Here is a 23,064-nt window from a genome sequence, read left to right on the forward strand (position 1 = left end):
CCTTCCTTCCTTCCTTCCTTCTTTCCTTCCTTCCTCCCTTCCCTCCTTCCTGCTATTTTATTTTATTTTATTCCTAGTCCAGGAGTCCAAAGTTTCTGTGAGAAAGGAAGATCTATCTATCTTAGTAATTACTGTGTTCCCCCATGCAGGCACATAGTAGCTTCTTAGCAAATATCTGTGATGTAAGTGACTAGCCATTCTGGGGGGGGGAAAAAAAAGTAATACTGGACATTGAGAGACCATTACTTCATGGGAATTTTCTGTAAAACCTTAGTACTGTGTCTTGTTTGTACTTTTTAGCAACTTCAAGGGTTCAGTAGCAAAAATAAGTTTGTGGGGCTGGAGAGATGGCTTAGCGATTAAGTGCTTGCCTGTGAAGCCTAAGGACTCCGGTTCAAGGCTCGGTTCCCCAGGTCCCACGTTAGCCAGATGCACAAGGGGGCGCACGCGTCTGGAGTTCGTTTGCAGAGGCTGGAAGCCCTGGCGCGCCCATTCTCTCTCTCTCACAAATAAGTTTGTGAAGTGAAATGGTAAACTAAAGCAAGGTTGTATATCACAGTTCTTGGGGCAATGATTTGTCTGTACTAATGTATACCATCTCCATAAGGGTTAAGACCATGTTTCATGATAGCAGAATTCATCTGAAATGGGTATTCACTGTTTTACAGCACACTTTCACAAAGGCTGCCTGTGACCAAAAAAAAACCCATATATATATATATATACATATATATATATGATATATATATAAGATATATATGATATATATAAGATAAATATATATATATATAAAGCAGGAAAAGGGTCGTATGGTGTGTATAGGGAGGCAAATTTATACAGGCTGTAAAGAAAACAGGCTGACAGCCAATGAATTAAAACAAAAGGTACGAAAAAAATGACTGAAAAATTCAAACGACATAGTTTTTTTATTTATTTTTTATTTATTTATTTGAGAGCGACAGACACAGAGAGAAAGACAGATAGAAGGAGAGAGAGAGAATGGGCGTGCCAGGGCTTCCAGCCTCTGAAACGAACTCCAGACGCGTGCGCCCCCTTGTGCATCTGGCCAATGTGGGACCTGGGGAACCGAGCCTCGAACCGGGGTCCTTAGGCTTCACAGGCAAGCACTTAACCGCTAAGCCATCTCTCCAGCCCTTTTCTAAGTCTTTTGAGGATGGTAATAATGGTGTATTTTTTTTTTTTTTTTTGGTCTTCTACCATGATGCATCTGTCACATTTATTGGTTTGTTGCTCTCGAACCGTCTTTGCTCTTGAACCATCCTTGCATCCTTGGATGACTCCTGCTTGGTCGTTGTGAATAGGAATTTTTTTTTTTTATTCTGTGCTAAAGAATTTACTTTGTTAGTTTAGGGTAAGGAGTTTTCATCTAACTTTATTAATGACATTGGTCTGTGGTTTTCCTTAGTGTTGTACACCTGTGCCTTTGTATCACTTTAGTGTTGGGGTTTGAACAGCCTTACAGAATGGATTTGGAAGACTTTTCTCTTTGAGTACTTTGGAATAGTTTGTAAAGTGTTACGTAGATGTAAATATAACCTAAGGAAAAGGCGAAAGTTCAATATTTTATGAATGGGTACCCAAGCATTTGTTGAATATCCCTCACTTTTTGAAAGTTCTAATGGTATGGATTAAAATTACTAGATCTAGATATAAAAGCAGTGTATATAAAAAGTGGTTTTAGAAGTATACTTACTTGAATTTGTTGTTTTTGCTTTAGAAGGTGGATCTTCTCGGTTTTGAAATAGTTATCAAAACATGTATGGGGTTGGAGGGATTTTTCAGTGGTTAAGGTGCTTGCTTGCAAAGGCTAACAGCCTCAGTTTGATTCCCCAGGACCCATATAAAGCCAGATGAACAAAGTAGCACATAAATCTGGATTTCATTTTTAGTAGCTGAAGGCTCTGGTGTTTTTTTTCTCTCTCTCCTTGCAAATAAATAAAGAAAATATTTTATTCTAAAAACAAACACATATCATAAAGTCTAAAGTGAACATTTTATAGTGATGGAGATATAAATTATAAGCATGAAATATTTGTGTTCACTCAGGACTATTTTAGTGAATTAAGGGTTCTCTTTAACTAAAAAGCACTTTTTATACTAGACTGTTATAGAAAGTTTCGTTTATGAAACTTATTTAACTTCTCAATAAAAGTAAAGATTCTTGCATTAGAATTTATTTTCTTAGAGAATATTGCAATGTTCCATTCTTTAAGTAAAGCCATTTTGGTGATCATTTTCTGACCATATTAATTAGAGGAAGGGTCTTTGATTTTGCAGATGATTTCTATGTTACAAATAACATGGGATTCCTCTTAGTCTCAGACCTCTAAAATACTTTAGAAAGAAGATTTCATATGTTCAGTATAAGATTACAGCTTTGCCACCCTGAGAAAGACACTTGACCTCTCTGAGTCCCAATTGTGTCTTATTCTGGTTTCTTCCTTTTCTATTTTCTGACTTTAACCATTTTTACAAAGCCAGGGATTCCAAAGCTTAGTTTAGATCCTTCATCACTAGAGGGCAGTGAACACAAAGATGTAGTGGGCTCACTTTGGTCAGGGCCGTTTTATATGTGTGTTATTCTACCTGGGAAAGTAGATGAAAAGCATATGGTTTAAAATACGGGTTATAAATGAACCCTAGATTGTCAACTGCCACTAAAAATATTTTAAGGTTTTAGAGAACAGATGAAGGTAGTATTTTCAAAGATGTGGGTTTGCTGTGCCTATTGCATTAGCATCTGAAGTTCAACTTTGTCTCATAATTTGGGGGGGGGGGATTTAGTAAAATCAGATTTTCATTTATTGAGCCAAACAGTACAGGAGATATGTGAGCCAAAGTCATGACAACCCTCCTACTTCTGCCTCCATAAGTGCTAGCATTAAAGGTGTGTGCCACCATGCCTGGCTGTTTCTTGATCAAAATAATAATAACAATGACTAAAAACTGCCAGAACTTTTTGTTGTTGTTGTTGTTTCGAGGTAGGGTTTCACTCTAGCTCAGGCTGACCTGGAACTCACTATGTAGTCTCAGGGTGGCTTCAAACTCATGGTGATCCTCCTACCTCTGCTTCCCAAGTGCTGGAATTAAAGGCGTGCACCACCACGCCCGGCTTAGAATTTTTAATTATAAGTAAAAAGTTATAATGGCTCAGGGAAATTTGAAGAAGAGGGGATGGAAAGATTGTTAGAGCCACATGTTAGGACATTATGCCCAGAGACATTGCCTCTTCCCTATAACTGATGACAAACCCCATAATGCATTACCCACAATCACCAATGAAGAGGGTCCCTGCAGAGGGGGGAGGATAGGGAGGAGGCTAAAGATAGTATCGACATGGCTGTTTACACACTGTGTGCATAACTAAAACAAAATTCCACAGGTTAACTTTCTGATATGAAAAGATGCTATCTTTCTCCACATATATCCGTTTCAGAGATTAAAAAGTCTTTCCAAACAACAAAAGATAAAATAAAATAAAGTAAAATAAACGTAGATTGATCATAATATTTTTGATCCACACAAGTCCTACTGAATATAATATTATTGCTGGGAAAATCCCTTACCCTGACAAAAATCTAACAATTAATACATTTTTCATAAATAGTTCAACTGCCATTATATTAGGTAGAGCTTTCAATCGATTATAGTAATCAGGTCTTTCAAATAGTCTCTAGGCTCAATATAAAACAAACTGAGATGCTATTTACTTATTCTTATACACTCATTGTACATACTGTTAAAATGTATGTGATGATTTATTTTATCTTATGCTTATCTTTGAGAAAGGGGGAGGGGGAGAGCTCACAAGGGCCTCCAGCTCCTGCAGAGGAACCTCGGACACATGAGCCACCTTATGCATCTGGTTTACATGGGTCCTGGGGAGTCAAACCTGGGTCCTTTGGCTTTGCAGGCAAGCGCCTTAACAGCTAAGCCATCTCTCCAGCCCCGCATTTGGCACATCAATGGAGTTGCAGTGAGATATTTCCACACGTACATAAAGCAAACACTGATCAAGTCTCACTTTTCCCACCCTCCCCTCCCTTGTCAACTCTCGACTGATCACTGTCCTAGTTTCAGGTCAACTTTTGACTTGATTAGTTTCCACACAGGAGACAGAACATGCAGTACTTGTCTCTTCGAGTCCGGCTTATGAAACAGTTGCTGGCACTTGAGAATACTTCGAAGCCAGGCGGCTTCAGTTCAAATCCTGGATCTGCTGCTATCTGCCTTTGTGACCTTGATTTCTCCAAGAAGCAGATTGCTCAATCATAATGTGCTTGCCTTTTCTCTTTCTCTATCCCATAATGTACTTTCTCTCTTGCCCCATGGTTACAAAGTCAGCGATGCCGGTAGGCATTAGTGTGTTTTAAAATTCATCTCTTATCCAGCAGAAGTTCAAAGATTCTGAGATAGTTCACAGAGGTCACTGCGTGTATTGGTGTCTTCGAAGACAGGGAAAATGAGGACTCAAGGAGATGTGGCATTGAGAGATTGAGGATTACTACGGAAAGAGATGTGGATGCTGAGGGAAGTAATTATTTCCTGTCTGATTTCACACACGACGCTATGTATAAATCATGTGTGTTCCAGAGCTGTGATATGCTAGGAAATCTGAACCTAACTTTGGCACCACCCCTCCAGCTGTGTTTAGGGGGACCTCGCTTCCTCTTCTTAAACCACCCTTGTGCCCTGTCCAGGCATCAGCAAACCTCAGCTAGATTATGGGTGGAGCTGCCTGGCTGTTGGTAAGACCCACCCATCCGGGGCTCTTACCATGGAGATAGTAACCAGCGTCATAAGCCAGCAGAAGGACGGAGGGGACTGAGGATAGAGGATTTTCTGCTAGATCATGCCAGGTATTGCAGAGCTTACCTCAGTGTAGGGCATGAGCATCTCGCACCATGGAGCAAAGGAGGACAAAGGGAGGCCTGCATTTCCATCTCAGCCCCATCACCTACGGAGTGGAACCCATTACTGGACACTCGTGGATATTTGAGAAGCCAGTTTGAGGGAGGCACATTGGAAGAAGTGCATTCTGACCAGGGAACTAGCAAATAAACATGAAGTGACTTAGGATGTCTACTGTCCTTCAGTGAGTGGTGGGCTGGCACCCATTCAGGAGCAGGGGTAGAGTGGGAAAACAGTGGTCCAGCCCAGGCCCACAGCTGAGGATCAGGGCCAGGGGCCAAGAATTCAGAGGGCATGTGGATCCCAGGAAGCTCTCCTGGCTTTGAAGCCATAAGCTGAGACTGGGCTGGAGGGAAAGTGGTTTGAAAGTGGAAATCAGTATGGGACTAGAGATGGAAAAGTCAGGGCTGGAGAGATGGCTTAGTGGTTAAAGAACTTACCTATGAAGCCTAAGGACCCAGGTTCGATTTCCTAATACCCAAGTAAGTCAGATGTACAAGGCGGCACATGAGTCCCTGGAATTCATTTACAGTGGCTAGAGGACATGGTGTTCCCATTGTCTCTCTTTCTCTCTCTCTCCCTCCAATAAATAAAAAAAATTCTTAAAAGAAAAGTTGGGCTGGAGAGATGGCTTAGCACTTAAGGCACTTGCCCGAGAAGCCGAACGACCCACGTTTGACTGTCTAGATCCTACATAAGCCAGATGCACAAAGGTGAGGCAAGAGCAAAGTCACACATGGCCACTAGGTGGCGCAAGTATCTTGTGTTCAATTGCAGTGGCTGAGGCTCTGGTGTACCGCTTATTAAAGACTAAAGAGAGTTTGAATAATAGTGAAATGGACATGTTTATTTAGTTTTACATAAACAATGGGTGGATATTTCTTATTGCAAGATTTAGAGCATTTTCAGTGTTTTTCAAGTTGACCGAAACTTTGATTTTACAGTCATCAATTCTGAGAATGCCACTTTGTATAAATCCATAATACAAAATGGTACAAGTATATTTAGAACCATCTCAGAAATTGTTGGAAATTTTGTCCTAATGTCAAGCCAAAGTCTATTTAATTATTTTTTTCGTAAAACTCAAGCCAGCAACTCAAACATCAAATTTCAAACTGAAATAAGCCTACGCAGTACCACCCAAAGATATACTGATTTGACACTTGCATGCCAAAGAGTGAAGATTAAAAATATTGTTTGCTTTTCATATCTGAACCAAGCTTTGTGTGTACAGCAAAAACAAACAAACAAAAAAAAACGTTGTAATTCATAATGTGGTAATCTCCAAATCTGAGCCAAGATGTTCAGGGCTATGTCCATCAACACAACTCGGCCTGACAGCTCACAGCTTAGCATGACAGCTAAGTATGCATGTCTATATACTCCAGACCAGAGCTGAAGTGAAGTCACATGATGCGACGCCGCAAGTACCTCGGGTGCACTACAGATTTGATTTTTAATTACTTTTTGGTCGGTATGTGTTCAGAAACTTTTCACCTTTTGTTTTGTTTGATTTTGTTTTTTGAGGTAGGGTCTCACTCTAGCTCAGGCTGATCTGGAATTCGCTATGTAGTCTCAGGGTGGCCTCGAACTCACAGATTCTCCTACCTCTGCCTCCCGAGTGCTGACATGAAAGGCGTGCATCGCCACCCCCGGCTTACCATTCACTTTAAAAGCAAATGCCAATTTTTTTTTTTTGCAACCTCACAGTTACATGTCCATCATGCTGAGACCCCAACAGCTTCAGGAACTGGGCACTAAATGATTTGGACTTGAATCCCATGTTCTTAGTACCAGCATGAATGTGGAAAAGTCATTTTTTTTCTTCTTCTTTCTCTCCAGGTCCCACTTTAAGTGGAAGTGAGGGATTAGAGGGAAGGAAACTAATACGGAAGGTACCTTCTCTTTCTTTCAGGATTTAGATTTGGGAGGATGGGAGTCGAGGTAGAAAGGAACAGACTGAATGAAATAGTATTTTATACAAGATAGAACATGGACAGAGTATTGTGTGTAGAAAGGGTATAATGTGCCCAGGGTTACTGAAGGCTTCAGTTGAAGGATTTGTGTTAAACACCTGATGGTGTGTGTGTGTCTCACATGAGACACCTGCTGCATGGGAGGAAAAAGGAACCATGGCATTGACGGCATTGGGAGTAGCTAGAAGAACTACTGTAAATAGAGGAACGTTTCAGAGTTTTGAAGAAGTTTGATGTGGCTGGCAGAGCATTTGAAATGGGAGAGGATCGTATATTTGGAAATGTGGACTTGAAGTTCAGGTGAGAAGTAGTCATTGCAGATTGAAAACCTGGGCCAGAGCCTTCATGGAGCTCTGAGTTAGGAATTTACAGAAGGCGGCAAAGGACACATGGGCAGAGAAGTGGAGAAAGAGAGAGAGAGAGAGAGAAGGAAAATCCAAGGAGTTCAGGACCCTGGGAATGTAAAGTGTGAAAAAATGAGATTAAACAAGGCAGAACACCTCAGAGAAGGTAAGGAAAAGGCAGCGCAGATCAAAGAGGACCCGAGTGTGCTTATGGGGGCCGTTTTAGTGGAACACTAAGATTGTAAGTTTTTGCTGTAATAGAGGATGGAGAGAATTTAAGAAATGGACACAATAGGTGTAAAGAGCAGTTGAGGGCTAGAGGGATGGCTCAGTGGTTAAGGCGTTTGCCTGCAAAGCCAAAGGACCCAGGTTCGATTCCCTAGGACCCAGTTAGCCAGATGCACAAGGGGCGCATGGATCTGGAGTTTGTTTGCAGTGGCTGGAGGCCGTGGTGCACCAATTCTTTCTTTCTTTCTCCCTCTTTCTTTGTCGAATAAATAAATAAAAATAAATAAAATATTTTTAAAGAGTAGCTGAGAATTTTAGCAACAAAGGGCTATAAGATAGTCAAGAGAGGGCCCGAGGGATGGCTCAGTAGATAAGGCATTTGTCTGAAAAGCCAAAGGAACCAGGTTTGATTCCCCAGGACCCACGTAAGCCAGATACACAAGGGGGCGCACACATCTGGAGTTTGTTTGCAGTGGCTGGGCCCTGGCGTGCCCATTCTCTCTCTCTCTTCCTCTCATTCTCCCTCCTTCCATCTGTCAAATAAAATTAAGATAAAGTATTTACAGAAAGACAATAAAAATTTTTTTTAAAAAAGAAAGTTGAGGGAGGGAGGGAGAGAGAGAGAATATGCAAGGCTCCACCATTACCCACCGGCACCTTTCAGAACCCCCTGTGGCTCCCTAGAATCACATTTATTACTGTTTTACATACGCTATATTCATTTCCTATCCACAGGGAACTTTGATGAAGCTTAGTTTATAAATAAGGCAGAGTAAAAAAAAAAACAAATTAGCAATTGTAGGTAATAATATGATATAACAGCACTGTATCATAATCAAGTTATTTAAAACTTGCAAATGTTTATTTCTGGAATTTTGCATTGAATATTCCCAGAACATAGCTGATTAAAGGTAACTGAAGCTATAGCTACTGCACTAGATGGGTCTTAGGATGAGAATCTATCAAAGTAAATCTAACAGGAAAAAAAATACTTCAATGGCAAGAAGACCATGCAGAAATGTATGGTGTAAAAGGGTAAATGCAAGATTTTTTTCTTCTAATATATTGTCCTCTTTAAGAGTAAAAAAAACTATGTCAAGCATAATAGAAAAGAATGTCTTCCTCAAAAGAATATCGATTTCTTATGTAATCCTCTTTGTGGGGAAAAAAAGATAGAGTTGCTCTTCAGCTCAGTTCTATATTTCTCAAATCTACTCGGTCCTTTGTTCATTTCGTGTGTAGCTACAAAAATGTTCTCATCCGATCCAAATAGAGATGCTAGAATATGGCTATAAAACTGTATTAAAAAAAAAAATCCATGCACAGCTTGTTAGATTTCTCAGCCTTTCCCTCATCAGATTTGTTTTAGATTTGGGGAAAACAGAGCTCGCCTAGGTAACAGCCCCCAGCAGCCTTCCCACACAGGTGAAGGGAGCCGGTCGGCATTTGTGAGTTCTGCTCCTCTGCAGTATTTCACGATCTCTGTGTTGGGCAGAGAAGAACCCCGTGGCAATGTCTGCATCACCGGGGAATGCACTTGCTTGGGATCTGAGGCAGGGATGCAGTTAAAAAATAAAAATAAATAAAAAGAACCATGATTGTCATTTTCACAGCTGTTTCCCTGAGAAGTCAGAGACTAGTAAGATACATGGAAAATAGCTCCGAAACGGGCCGGGAAATGCCTATGTGGGAAGCAAGCCCAGATTTTGAAGTTTTAGCGTCGTTGGTTATCCATCTCGGAGAGAGGGAAGCCCCACTGGTCTCTGGGCAAGGCAGCCTCGGGGCGGCGGGGAGACCATCATTAAATGGCGTTCGCCACGAGGCTGCCTCTCGGCAGCCAATCACAGGGCAGCTCGCGCCTGCATCCCTCCCAGAGCGGAGATGGGATGCGATTGGTGCATAGTTGGGGTTCTTTGGGAGGAATTTCTTGTCACTCTTCACGGCTGCCTCGCAGTGCCTTATTTGGTAGCTTTTTTTTTTTTTTTTTTTTTTTTGACATAACTCGTCTTTCCTGCGAGCTAAGGCATCTTGACATACATTATTCATTAAGCCCCGGGGCTCCCGGAGAGAAAGATGCAGACCCTTGGACCTTCGGCTGTTCCTGTAGCACATGGGTTTTCTTTATGCAGAAGAGTGGCCGGATTTTGTTCCATTCTGGAATTTTACAAATGGCATGTGTCTAATGGGAAGACGGCTGCATGGGACCATCATGCAAGGCTTTCTAATTTATACTTAATGATCAAAAATCTTTAAAGTTCCCATATGCTTCATGGCTTGTGGGGAGTGTTAGAATATTAAAGTTTGAAGATACGTGCACTTTAGAACTTAGTATATTATATATATGTATATATATAATATATATATATGCACACATAATAAATCAAAAATGCCTGAAGCAAACTATTTATTGTCAGTGTCTTGGGGCTACATAAAGGTAAGATTTATTTTACATTTGGGAACTCCTGATTATTCTGATGTCATAACTGGCAGTTTTAATAAATTTTAATGGCATTGAGAAATTTTATATTCTTCACTTTGATGTGAATTGGGAAAGGAATATGTGCTTTCAGTGGTGAACATAAGATTGTATAACTGTTTGTCAGGTATCCTTTGCATGCCAAATAGCTTCATGATGCGAAGTTCTTCTGATTGTCATGTGATGTACATTTGAATTGTGTTAGAAAATATCCAGACAATTAAATAAATTCATTGCAAGTAAATCACTACACCAACTTTCTTTTTCTGATTCATGGTGTGTAGTTAGCATGAGGACTTAAACTTCATACAATTAATTTGTGGCTCTGGACATCTATAATACTTTAACCTGATGTCATATATATATATATATATATATATATATATATATATATATATATGTATATGTATATATGTATATGTATATATATATATGTATATGTATATGTATATATATATATTCACCTTTTGATATAAAGGTGTAGGTGACATTAAAACTTGATGGTACTTGGATATTTTAATGATATTTTATTTCAGTGAACACTTAATTGTCTTCTCATGAAACAGGAAGACAGTTTATAAATACTATTGCTTTTGTTGATCTCAAGAAAGGAATGAAGATGCCAATTTTGATAAGGGTGTGTTAATGTCTGGCAGGTTTCTTGTTGGACTTGTGGTAAAGCTGGCAAGGAGGTCTAGCTCCATGACAGAACCAGGACAGACAAGATGATCAGAAAATGAGGTTTAACATTGACTATCTAAGCCAGTCACAACACATTTTTCAAAAAATTCCTGTCGCATTAGCTTTAGGGAATTTCAGGTGGAAGAGTTTTCTTTTTCTGTTTATGAAGGAAAATTCTACCTTTACTGTTGAGATGCACTAGAATTTATTTTGCCTTTGAGCTCTTAGCCAGCTCATGTCGAGGCATTTGAAGAGGTTCGTCTTTGCATTTATGGCTAATGAGCAATGTTTCCAAGAATTTCAATATTCCTCTTTTGAGAAAAAAAATTATTTTTGGAAGCTTTGCTTACATTTGGACATTCTACACCTAAAATCGTTTAAGAAGATCAAGTGTTGATATTTGGTTTCACGTATTCTGAAGGGTATATTTTGTTCAGCTAATGCAGTATTCATTTAAATAGCTTTTACTATTGATGTCTTACTAACCCGTAGTGAATCATACTCCAGTCGTTTTTTATTAGCAGAATATTGTGAAAACAATAACCATTTTCTTGCTATCCAGCCTGTGTCACATTTCTAAACCTGTCCTCAGAGCATATGTCACACTCCTTGAGGCACACCCAAGATGTACGATTATGGAAGATTGAATGTCAAGAAAATGCTTTGTTTTGTTACTGATTTTGCCTCCTTAACAATCCTCAGTGACTTGGAGAACTGACATTCTAAAACGCATGAATAGTACACTGATTCAGCAGCATTTTGACTTCCCTTTCTGAACGTCGTGAATGTTACACACAGATGCTCTGATGAGAACAAAGACCATGCAAGCACCCACTTAGAAATCTCCTTTTTCTTAGATGCAACCATGATTCTATGTACTGTTACCAAAACCTAAAAGAAATGCATCTACCCAAAATGTTGAGTGATAACTTTAAAAAAAAAACAACTAAATGTTGAATAATGTTCTGCCTTTTTGCAATTTGTTTTCATTGAAAAAAAAGTTTTATAGTTTCTCTATTCTAAACCTGACAATTAAGAAATATCACAATGTTACAGAGAGAAATGTTTTGTTAGCTTTTTAAACCATCTCTCCCTACCTATGGTGATGTGATATAATCATCCTATAAAACTTTATGTAATTATCTCAAAATGATAGATGTCTTTGTTGCAATTTAAAATGATTGTTAAGTGTTTTAGTCTACTGTTTTGTAGTCAGACTATACACACTGAACCCAGATATTAAGATCAACTACAAGTTGAGAAATCACTTGTCATTATTGTGATTATTAATTCAGCCTCCGTGGGTTGAAGGATTTTTTTTTTTCAAATCAGTAGCAATAAGGAAAACAATTTCATTCTTCAAAACTACCTTTATGATAGAACTTAATGGAGTTTTGGAAAATGGTCTTCAGAAAATCCTCCTACTCCCCTCCTTTGGGAAGAATATTTGTAGAGGATGGTTTCAAATGTTATCGCTTGAAATTCTGTTGACACGCAATTTGACGTTCTTGGAACACAGCAAGCCTTGGTAGGGAGGCAGGTGGACCATGATAGGGTTCATCAATGCATCTTCTGTGTTTGGACAGTGAGAAGAGAGGAGGGTGGAAGTAATGTGTACAATCAGATATAACCAGTAGAATATGCAGTCTACCAGGTTGTTCAGTCTGTATGACAGCATCTTCTAACTGGCATTTTGTACCTTATTATTTATCTACTATGTGAACCAGCCATTTTGGTGAATGATGTCAGCTAATTGCCACACTAGTTGCGATTTCCTTTTATAGTCTACCAGAAAAAAAAAAAAAAGTAAGTGATTTGTGTAACATTTCAGCAGGCAGCTTAAGCAATTTTTTTTTTCCTACTTTGACCTATGGCAGCATAATCTTCATACCAGGCTATGTTTCAGGTAGAAGGTGGTCTGCAGGCACCTGACTTTCAAAGTTGCCCCAACAGGGTTGTCTCCATGTTGCTTAGCTGCAGTTCCCAAGCAAATGCCTGAGAGCTTCACAGTGGCTGACCAGCTAGTTCTCAATGCCAAGTTAAACTTACAACATGGACTGCTTTGGGTCAGAGATATTGCACTGAATTCATGTTTAAGTGTTAAGTGGAGTTTTTTTTTTTTTTTTGAGTAATGGTGCATATCATCTGTAAAGAAAGTTCCCCCCCTCTTACAGACCATATATGATGTTAAGAAAGCCCTTGTTCCATATATGAGTACTGCTCTAAAACCTTAGTGCAGTTGGAGAAAAGGAAAGCTGGCTATCCACATAACTCCAATTTCTTGATCTGTGCATCCTGCACTTATAAAATCCAATTATTATTATTATTATTATTATTATTTTGGTTTTTCAAGGTAGGGTTTCACTCTAGCTCAGGCTGACCTGGAATTCACTATGGAGTCTCAGGGTGGCCTCGAACCCATGGCAATCCTCCTACCTATGCCTCCCAAATGCTGGAATTGAAGGTGTGTGCCACCATAGCCGGCTAAAATCCAGTTATTAATATGTAATGCTCAGAATTCAGGGACTGAATGCCAGAAAGGAAGTGGGAGGAAGATTTCAAATTCAGAGCTTGTAATACATGGCTTTAAACCATGTATTTAACTTGGGTAATTAGTTGAGAACTCATGATTTTAAGAAAACATTACTTGATCAAGATAGACAAAACTTGAAACACAATTGTAAATGTCTTTCTGAATAATCTTACAAAGCCTGACTTTTTATTTTTTTTACCAGTAGATGGTAATGTATAATGCTAAGAAAAGAAACAGTATGTTTTTTGCTATATAATGTTAATTTTTTAAAGCATATGTGTACATAAAATGGCGGGAAAATGCATAGAAAAAATATAGCAAGTTATCTGTTGTTACAGACAATTATCTCTTAGCAGTTGGGACTCAAATGGTTTCTTTTATTCTGTGCAGCTTTCTAGATATTCTATAATAATCTATATCATAACAAGAATCTATCAAACATGTTTGAAGACAGATAGTAATCATTATGTTCCTGAGTTTGAGAATAAAACTTCCCTGCAAACTGACAAATAGACTTTGTCTATGTAATGAGAAAGCTAATGTGCACTTCTTGTATTCAAAGTTTATTGAAATTATTTTGGTTTCCTTAGTGTTCTGAGCTGATAGGTAAATTCTTTCATGCATGTGCATTTGCATGTGAGTGTGTGTGTATGTGTGATGTGTGTGCATGTGTATATACATGTTCATTTGTGTGCTCATGTGTTTTACCAGAGGTTCATATCAGATGCTTTTTTTTAATCTGTCTCCCTTCTCCTTAATTATTGAGATTGAATCTCTCTTGAGCCCATAACCCATTGTCTTAGCTAATCGAGCCAGCCATGGCTGTCCCCTAATAAATTATGAGACCAATTTGAAATGCTCAGTAGGATTGACTTTGAAAGATATTTGTCAAACTATAGTGTTACAGCATCTTTGTAGGAATTGTGTACAGAAGCAATATGTTTTGGAAATTATAGATAAACTAATTCAGTATTGAGTTGTATTTCTAAACATGCCTAAAAGATACATCCACTTCCTCCTCTTCAGATTCATAAATGACTATTTATAGTGAAATTTAAATGTTGAACTTATTTTATTTTATTTATTTGAGAGAGAGAGAGAAAGTGGTAGATAGAGAATTGGCGGTACAGGGCCTCCAGCTATTGCAAATGAACTCCAGATGCGTGCGCCACCTTGTGCGTCTGGCTTACATGGGTACTGGGGAATTGAACCTGTGCCCTTAGGATTCGTAGGCAAGTACCTTAACTACTAAGCCATCTCTCCAGCCCCAAAATTTAAATTTCAAAGAGTTCTAAAGATTAGAGTCAAACACATGCTTGGCATTTTGTGATCAAGTATTTAACAATAGCATGTATTTAATGGGAAAGATGTGTTGTTTGAAATGTCAGAAATACTAAAGGCATATTAGTAGGCTCTGGGTGATTTTCAGAGCCTGAAGCAGGCTTTACATCAAGCATCAGGCTATGGGTAGCGAAGCAGGACAATCTATGAGGATTTTGGATGTTGGTAGCACCATGTTGCTGTCGTCAATGATGGCCAGCATGTCAGGATAAATTAAGCGCACGCCTCCATAAAACAAAGTGTGAAACAATGAAGTAGGTTATTGAAACTTGACCTATTTTCTGTTCCTCAAACCGGGACGTGGATTGGCAAATTCTGAAACTTTTGAAAACCAATGCATCTTATACTTTCTTTCTTTTTTATAAATTTATTTTTTCGAGGCAGGGTCTCACTCTAGCCCACACTGACCTGGAACTCATTCTGTATTCTCAAGCTGGTCTTGAACTCACAGCACTAACTTCCACCTGTGTATCCTAAGTGCTGACATCTTGTGTTTTCTACTTGAAAATAACTTGATCAAAGAAGCATTACGTAGTATTCAAATATTTATTTGTCCATAACCATGAAAGAGTATTGAAATCTATTCAGTTATTTTTTCTTTGTGCTTAAGGACTGTACACTAATGTGTAATTAATATTACATATTCATTTCTGGTAACAATAAGTTAATTGATAAAAGAATATCATGTTCAATTATGTTGAAATACTTTCTGTGCTTATAAAGCATATTTTTCTTTTTTTAGATATTAACAACACATCTTCATTGAAAAATTGCTTTTATCTGGCAACATCATTGTATTATATCTGTGCTTTGTTATGTGGTAGCTACTAGCTACCTGGGACTATTTAAAAGGAAATCATTCAAAGTTCAATGAAAGTCAGGAAGCCCATTTTTCATTTACCTCAGCCACATTTTATCTGCTTCCCACTCAAATGTGCCTGGTGGCCACTGTCATTCAATGCCCAGCCCAGATTATGAGACTTTTATTTTTCCCAGCCCTGGATAAAGTTCTGTTAGACTCTAAATTGCCAAGATGATTGTAAAAACTTTATTTATTTTTTTTGATAGATCTGCCTGTGTCTTAGGGCATGTTTATGTAATTTCTCTGAACATTTTCCTCTTCTATTATTTCATCCTTCCTTTTTGCCTTTCAGTTTAAGAGGATGCTAAACCGGGAGCTCACCCATCTCTCTGAAATGAGCCGTTCTGGAAATCAAGTATCTGAATATATATCAAACACATTCTTAGGTGAGAAGGGCAATGTGCAACTTGGCATTTTTCATAGTTCTACCTGTCTGTGTTTGGGGAGGGTGGGTTGCAGTTCACTGTGGAAAACAAATCTGTGTTAAAGATTCTACTTGTTTTTTTTTTGTTTGATTTTTAATTTTTTGTTTATTTTTACTTATTTGAGAGTGACAGACAGAGAGAAACAGGCAGATAGAGAGAGAGAGAATGGGCCCGCCAGGGCTTCCAGCCTCTGCAAACAAACTCCAGATAACTCCAGATGCATGCACGCCCTTGTGCATTTGGCTAACATGGGTGCTGGGGAATTGAGCCTCGAACCAGGGTCCTTAGGCTTCACAGGCAAGGGCTTAACCGCTAAGCCATCTCTCCAGCCCAGATTCTACTTGTTTTTATTCACACTGTTAATAAACAGAACCTATAAACACCTCTAAGCCTTACAATCTAAGATGACAAAGTACATTTTGTTTATCTGTTATTTACTTGTCTATTTATCCATTTACACTTCCAGAAACAAAACACAAAGCCTTTCACGTGTTAGGCAAGTACTATAATGCTGAGCTATATAGCTGGCCAGATGTTTTTCTTTCTTATAAAGTATCTATAAATACATTATGCATGCATTCAAAAAGTTCTTAGTAAATGCCACCACAATAGGGCACTAGGTTCTTGCCTTAGTTACTTTCTCATTTCTGTGAACAAATATCTGACAAGAAGCAACTAAAGGAAAAGGAAAGGTTTCATAATGACTTATAATTCCAGGAGAATATGTTCTATAATGGCAGGGAGACATGGTGGCCAGAGCAGGGAGGTGACTTGTCACATTGCAGCCAGGAATCAGAGTGAACAGAAAGCGAGATCAGGCTGTAAGCCTTTTCAGCCCTCCTCTAGTAAGGTACTACGTCCTAAAGGTCCCAAAACCTCCATATACAGTACCACCAGCTAGTCACCAAGTGTTCAAACACAAGTGGGGGGGGGGCAGATCACATTCAAACTACAGGAGTAAGAAATTAGAAATGATCCCTGCTTGGAATTATGAAAAGTCTAAGGGACAATAAGCTTGGCAAATGGTAGATAAAGAAATCCGCTAAAGAAAAGATTTCTGACGGTGGCCGAAGGTGTGGTGTCCTGAGACAGCTGATATCTATCTGGCTTATCTGTAGCAAGGAAACAGAATGAGGGGAAAAACTGTCACTTATTTGAACATCCCCCTGACTCGGTTTTACCTTCAAAACAAAATAACTGTGATATCTAATTAGCAAATTACTTCACAGATATTTGCTAATCATGTACAGTGTACAAGGATGAGATAAGGTTGCTCACTGCTTTTGGTAGGATGCATCGAGATATTGTCTGTCCATGTCCTTTCCTGTGGACAATAGCAATCAGCACATAAACACACTCACTTGCTAGATAATAGTTTGGATTATCTGTGGTCCCCTGAACACCTTGCCTACACATTGGCATGTGCAGTTCTATCATTTCAAACAGTGTATTGAAACTGAGGTCCCCACTTGGCTAAACTGGTTTTCAAGGCTCTAAGTGAAACTTCAAACATGAGTGTTACACAGTGTCTCACAGGTTTTGTTGAGGATCCCATCAGGAGGCAGCCAGCCAGTGGACACCTTCAGTATTAATTACTTTAGAGTAGAATTTGTGTAGTTGTGTGTTTGATGATATCAACTGTAGTCAGCCCTGTGAAGTAAATATATATAATCTTATCGATACCAATTAGTCATGTGTGCTGTGATTTAAACAAAAATAAAAGTGAGTAGAATTAATAACCCATACAGAATGTCTTCTGTTTCTTAAGACAAACAGCATGAGGTGGAAATTCCTTCTCCAACTCAGAAGGAAAAAGACAAAAAGAAAAGGCCCATGTCTCAGATCAGTGGAGTCAAGAAGTTGATGCACAGCTCCAGTTTGACGAACTCAAGTATCCCAAGGTTTGGGGTGAAGACGGAGCAAGAAGATGTCCTGGCCAAGGTACGACGATTTCAGAGGTCATGGTCCTACGTAGGCAGTGGGTCTCTGTGTGGATTTTGCTTCCTTCTCTTTTATACGAATGTAAATATTTATTAATTTGCGGGTTTGTTTTTTTAAGATGGAACAAAAAAATCTCTCTTTAACCCTTTAGAAACTATTGAGTTTTATTAATATGTGGCTTAGATGGGTGATTTTTTTTTTCACATCTTTGCATCTTATTTGATTTTTGACTTTAAAAAGTAAGAAGTCTGCCAACCCTTCCGGGTTGTAGCAGAATAATTAAGATTCTGTTATAGATTTCACCCATTGAAGAAGTTATTTCAGATTGATAGTAGAAATGGATAAATATGGTGAATTTTCCAAATCATAAGTTTAAGTAATATTGCTCAGTTGCCAGCAAACATAAGTGATTTTGCCCAAGGTTTGCATATATGTATTTGTGGCATCCATTGCATTTCATCAAATGAATCATTATTTTTGCAAACCTCAGTCTTTCCAAGTCAAGGCAGTTTTTGAAAAACATTTTATTTATTTATTTGAGGGAGGAGAGAAAGAGGCAGATGAGGGGGGGAGAGAGAGAGAGAGAGAGAGAGAGAGAGAGAGAGAGAGAGAGAGAGAGAGAGAGAGAATAGGTACATTAGAGCCTCTAGCCATTGCAAATGCATGCACCACTTTGTGCATCTGGCTTTGCATGGTCCATGGAGGAATCGAACCTGGGTCCTTTGACTTTGCAGACAAGTGCCTTAACTGCTAAGCCAACATTCCAGCCCAAGATCAGTAATTAAAAAAAAAAATTGTTTATTTTTATTTATTTATTTGAAAGTGACAGGCAGAGAGAGAAAGAGACACAGAGAGAGAGAGAGAGAATGGACGCACCAGGGCCTCCAGCAACTGCAAACAAACTCCAGATGCATGCGCCCCCTTGTGCATCTGGCTTACATGGGTCCTGGGGAATCAAGCCTCCAACCAGGATCCTTAGGCTTCAGGGCAAGCACTTAACCGCTAAGCCATTCCTCCAACCCAAAGTCAGTAATTGCTAAATGCTTGTGGTGGTTGCCTCGTGTTCCCACCCTTTGTAAACCTTTGTGCCTTTTCTTTACTCAGGAGCTAGAAGATGTGAACAAGTGGGGTCTCCACGTTTTCAGAATAGCAGAGTTATCTGGTAACCGGCCTCTGACTGTTATCATGCACACCATCTTTCAGGTAATGCAATTGAGTTCTGTCACATCTCTGTTTGTTCAGGACTGTGTTTGTCATGTTTGGTCACTGTGACAAAATACGTGAGCAAGTAAACTGAGAAAAAAATTATTTTTGGGTTTTTTTTTTTTTTGCTCACAGTTTCCAAGGATCTAGCTGCCCCATTGCTTTTAAACTGTGGGGAGGCGGGACATAATGGCAGAGACCACGTGGTGGCCAGGCTGCTCACCTCATGCTAACTGGGGATGAAGGGAGAAATAAAAATGAAGGTGTCCAGGGACAAGACACCCCACAGATGCTCTCCCGGGTGACCTACTTCCTTCAGGCCATTCAGCTCTGACCTCACTGATGAAGTTATGGCTCTCATGACCCAGTAACCTCTCAGCATTATCGCGTGCCAGGAACCACGCCTCCCCACATGAGCTTGGGGGCCCTTTACATCCAAACCACACAAGTACTTAAAGTCCAGTCTGCAGGCTATGCATAGTGATTTCCACTCACATTCTGTTGCTTATTTTGTTTATTTATTTATTTATTATTTGCAAGCAGAGAGAGAGAGAGAGAATAGAGACAGACAGAGAGAACAGGTTCACCAGGGCCTCTAAGCCACTGCAAATGAACTCCAGACGCATGCGCCACTTTGTGCATCTCACTTTACGTGGGTGCTTGAGAATCAAACCCAGTTTGTTACGCTTTTCAGGAAAGTTCCTTAACTGCTGAGCCATCTCTCCAGCCCTCTGTTGTTTATTTAGATACTGTCCCCCCTTCTTATTTTCTCATTTACATGGGACAAGCAAAGATAAAGAAAGATGAAATATGAGTGAAATACAAATAAATCCATTTGTCATTTGATTCAATTTGAGGAAAATGTGTGATGGGGGAGAATAGCAGGCCCTCATCATGACAGATGTTTGAACCTCTCCCCATGACTCTGAATCACATAGAGGATGGAGTGTCTGCACCCAGGCGTGAACAAGCCCCTGCTGACTAGCCGCAGAACATCACTTCTTGAATCTCTTTTCAGTATCCAGTTCTTACTCTTGTGAAGCCTTTGCCCCCAGCTCGGGCTGGGATTTAAATGGGAAGGTGACGCTGGGGGCTGGTGATACCTTGGTACGCTGGGTTTTAGCCGGTGTGACTCAAGGCAGGAATGGGATGTGCCACCGCTTCTACCCATATGGGCCCGGGACTAGAAGCCTCAGACTACATGGTCCATACTACATGGTTCTGGTAGTGTATTCCTCCTGCATTGTGGTCCATATTCTATTGTCTTGGGATTGGCAGCCCATTCCTCGTATGATGCAGCTTGCATACAGCTCCGTCAGTCTCTGGAAAGACAATGTGACGATGGTTTGGTCCCTCAAATATCTACACTTCCCAACTGTTTCCATTTCCTTCAGCAGACATTGGCAAGCGTAGGGTATTTATAGGCAATATGCTATATGACTCTCTTTTAACAGACTTTGTGAAGCTATTTTTAATATAAAGGTAAACGTGCTAAGAAAACGTCTTTTCCTACAGGAACGGGATTTGTTAAAAACGTTTAAGATTCCAGTAGACACGTTAATTACATATCTTATGACTCTCGAAGACCATTACCATGCTGACGTGGCCTATCACAACAACATCCATGCTGCGGATGTTGTCCAGTCTACTCATGTGCTGCTGTCCACACCTGCTTTAGAGGTCAGTCTGTCCTTTGAAACTTCAACAGCTGTCACTTGCTTGCCACTCCGAAAGCTCTCTTATACTTTCAGGTTGAAAGCTGTGCAAAACAGTGGGCAATTGGCCTCAGGGGTGGAGAGATGATGGCTCAGTGGATAAAGTGCCTGTCATGCTAGGTTGAGGACCGAAGCTTGGGTTCCTTGGGCCCCTGTAAATAAATACGGAAACATGCCTATAATCCCAGCTCTGGGAAGGAGAGATAGCAAAACCACTCAGCAAGCTGGCCTGCTAGACAAATTAGCAATCTCTGGGTTCAAATGAGAGACCCTGCCTCAATAAATAAAAAGGAAGAAAAGCCAAGGGGAAGGCCCAGTAAAGCCAACCTCTAGCTTTACACATGTGTGCCCACACAATACAATGCAGAGACACAGACATATATGCATACATACCATGTACACAAACATATGCAAAAGCCAATCTGTTTTCACTGGAAATACATTGACTTATCAAAAGAAAATGTTGTGGTTAATACACAGGACAGCCTGTGAAAATTGGTCAGAGATTTTGGGATTCATCTGTTTGTGATATTCTTCGAAATGATCCAGTGGATATGTCAAGGCACATCTGGCTGTCTGATTTTTGAAATTAGTTCTGGTGACTTTTGCATTTATAGTTCAAAGGAGGACAGTTCTGTTAAGTGGGAGTGGTACATTAGTGCTTTCCAAGAATTTATTAGAAGGAAAGATTTCTTCCAGTTTTCCAAATCCTAAGTGTTTAATAAAGGGTTTTAAAAGCACTTTAATTTTCTTGTGCATCTGGCTAACATGGGTCCTGGGGAATGGAGCCTCGAACCGGGTCCTCAGGCTTCATAGGCAGGCGCTTAACTGCTAAGCCATCTCTCCAGCCCTACTTTAATTTTCTTAATCATGAGGGGGAACAATTCTATTTTCAAATATATGCATATGTATAATTTAGTTTTCATCATAAAATTTTGTTAGTACTTAATCATTCGGTTGAGTGATTCTCAAATGAAGATGATTTATGTCTCTGTATTTTGCCTTCTCTTCAACATCTAAGGATATTTGGCAATTCTTGGAGACATATGTTGCTAGTAACAGCCAGGAGTTCACTAAAAACCCTATACTGTATAGGATAGTCTCCCACCCAAAGGGTTGCCAGTGCTGAGATTAAGAATCCCTGAGTATTGAATGAAAGAAAAGAATTCCCTTTGCCTTATTAGCATTATGTTCGTATTCAGAATATTGCTAAGCATCTCATTTGTAAAATAAGCCTGTTATTTTCTTTTAAAAAATAATTTCAAGCCAGGCATAGTGGAACACACCTTTAATCCCAGCATTTGTGAGACTAAAGTAGAAATATTGCTGTGGATGAATTCAAGGCCAGCCTGGCACTACAGAGTGAGTTCCAAGCAAGCCTGGGCATGAGTGAGCCCTGCTGCATAATAAGAAAGAAAAGCAAAAGGAATTCCAGGGACTAGACAGATTGCTTCGTGGTTTAAAGTACCTGCTTGCAAAGCCTGCCAGCCTGGGTTCAAACCCCCAGCCATCATCATAAAGGCTGATGAACACTCATTTGCAGCAGCAAGAGACCATGGCATGCATATGCATGAGCACACACATATGCAAATAGGTTTTTAAAATTTAAAAATAAATAAATACTGAAAATAATTCCAAATACTCCAAAATATTTTTAAAGTATAAACTTGGAAAGATTTAATCAAGAGCCATAATAAAGTTGCATAAAATGTTTTCTTCTACAATCACACTAAAAGCATTTCATGGGCATCTCATATCTGACGGCTTCTTCAAAGTAATATGCTGTATAATGGTAGTATGCCAAGATTATAATATATTCAAATATACATAGAAACATATTGTGATGAAACCATAGTAATATATTAAGAAGCTTCATTTTGTTCTCTGAATTCAAGGAAGAATTTCTCCTTTGTTTATGCTTGCCATATATAATAGTATATATCATATAAGAGCATAAATAATATATGAGTATATAATAGTAATATTGTCCCCATCATCTGGTTTTCCAGGCTGTGTTTACAGATTTGGAGATTCTTGCAGCAATTTTTGCCAGTGCAATACATGACGTAGATCATCCTGGTGTGTCAAATCAATTTCTGATCAATACAAGTAAGTGAGACTTATGTTATGCAGAGCAAAGTCTTCCTTTGCGCATTTACTAATAAGTAGGAGTCTTTATAAGCATAGATTTCTCCAGAGCCCTATGTGCTGAAAGATGTGTACACATTTGAGTGGTAATCTATACTAATGTAACTTACCTCTAATAATAACTGAGGGCATCCCATGGGAAACACATGTTCCTCAGCGGCCGGGAGGATGGCTCAGTGGTTAAAAGAGAAACATTCCAGTATTCCTTTAAAGGTAATCTGCTGCTGGGTGGGGTATTCAGTAATAAAAATGTGTAGAA

At 39.3% G+C, this 23,064-nt stretch overlaps 1 protein-coding gene across 8 annotated transcripts in view; it reads left to right on the plus strand.

The window, feature by feature from the left end:
- The window catches only part of Pde4d (phosphodiesterase 4D), a 1,345,132-nt gene that overhangs the window by 1,308,884 nt on the left and 13,184 nt on the right, over positions 1–23,064 (plus strand). For 7 of the 8 annotated variants that reach the window (XM_045139033.1, XM_045139032.1, XM_045139034.1 and 4 more), the window contains 5 exons: positions 15,666–15,759; positions 17,567–17,739; positions 18,844–18,942; positions 20,458–20,622; positions 22,667–22,766. In XM_045139033.1, coding sequence (XP_044994968.1) covers positions 15,666–15,759; positions 17,567–17,739; positions 18,844–18,942; positions 20,458–20,622; positions 22,667–22,766 — 631 coding nt within the window. Of the gene's footprint in view, positions 1–9,525; positions 9,915–15,665; positions 15,760–17,566; positions 17,740–18,843; positions 18,943–20,457; positions 20,623–22,666; positions 22,767–23,064 lie in introns of those variants that run through there. The other variant, XM_045139038.1, reaches the window with a different exon arrangement.

This window comes from Jaculus jaculus, chromosome 20, assembly GCF_020740685.1.
Source record: "Jaculus jaculus isolate mJacJac1 chromosome 20, mJacJac1.mat.Y.cur, whole genome shotgun sequence".
Lineage (NCBI taxonomy): Eukaryota > Metazoa > Chordata > Mammalia > Rodentia > Dipodidae > Jaculus > Jaculus jaculus.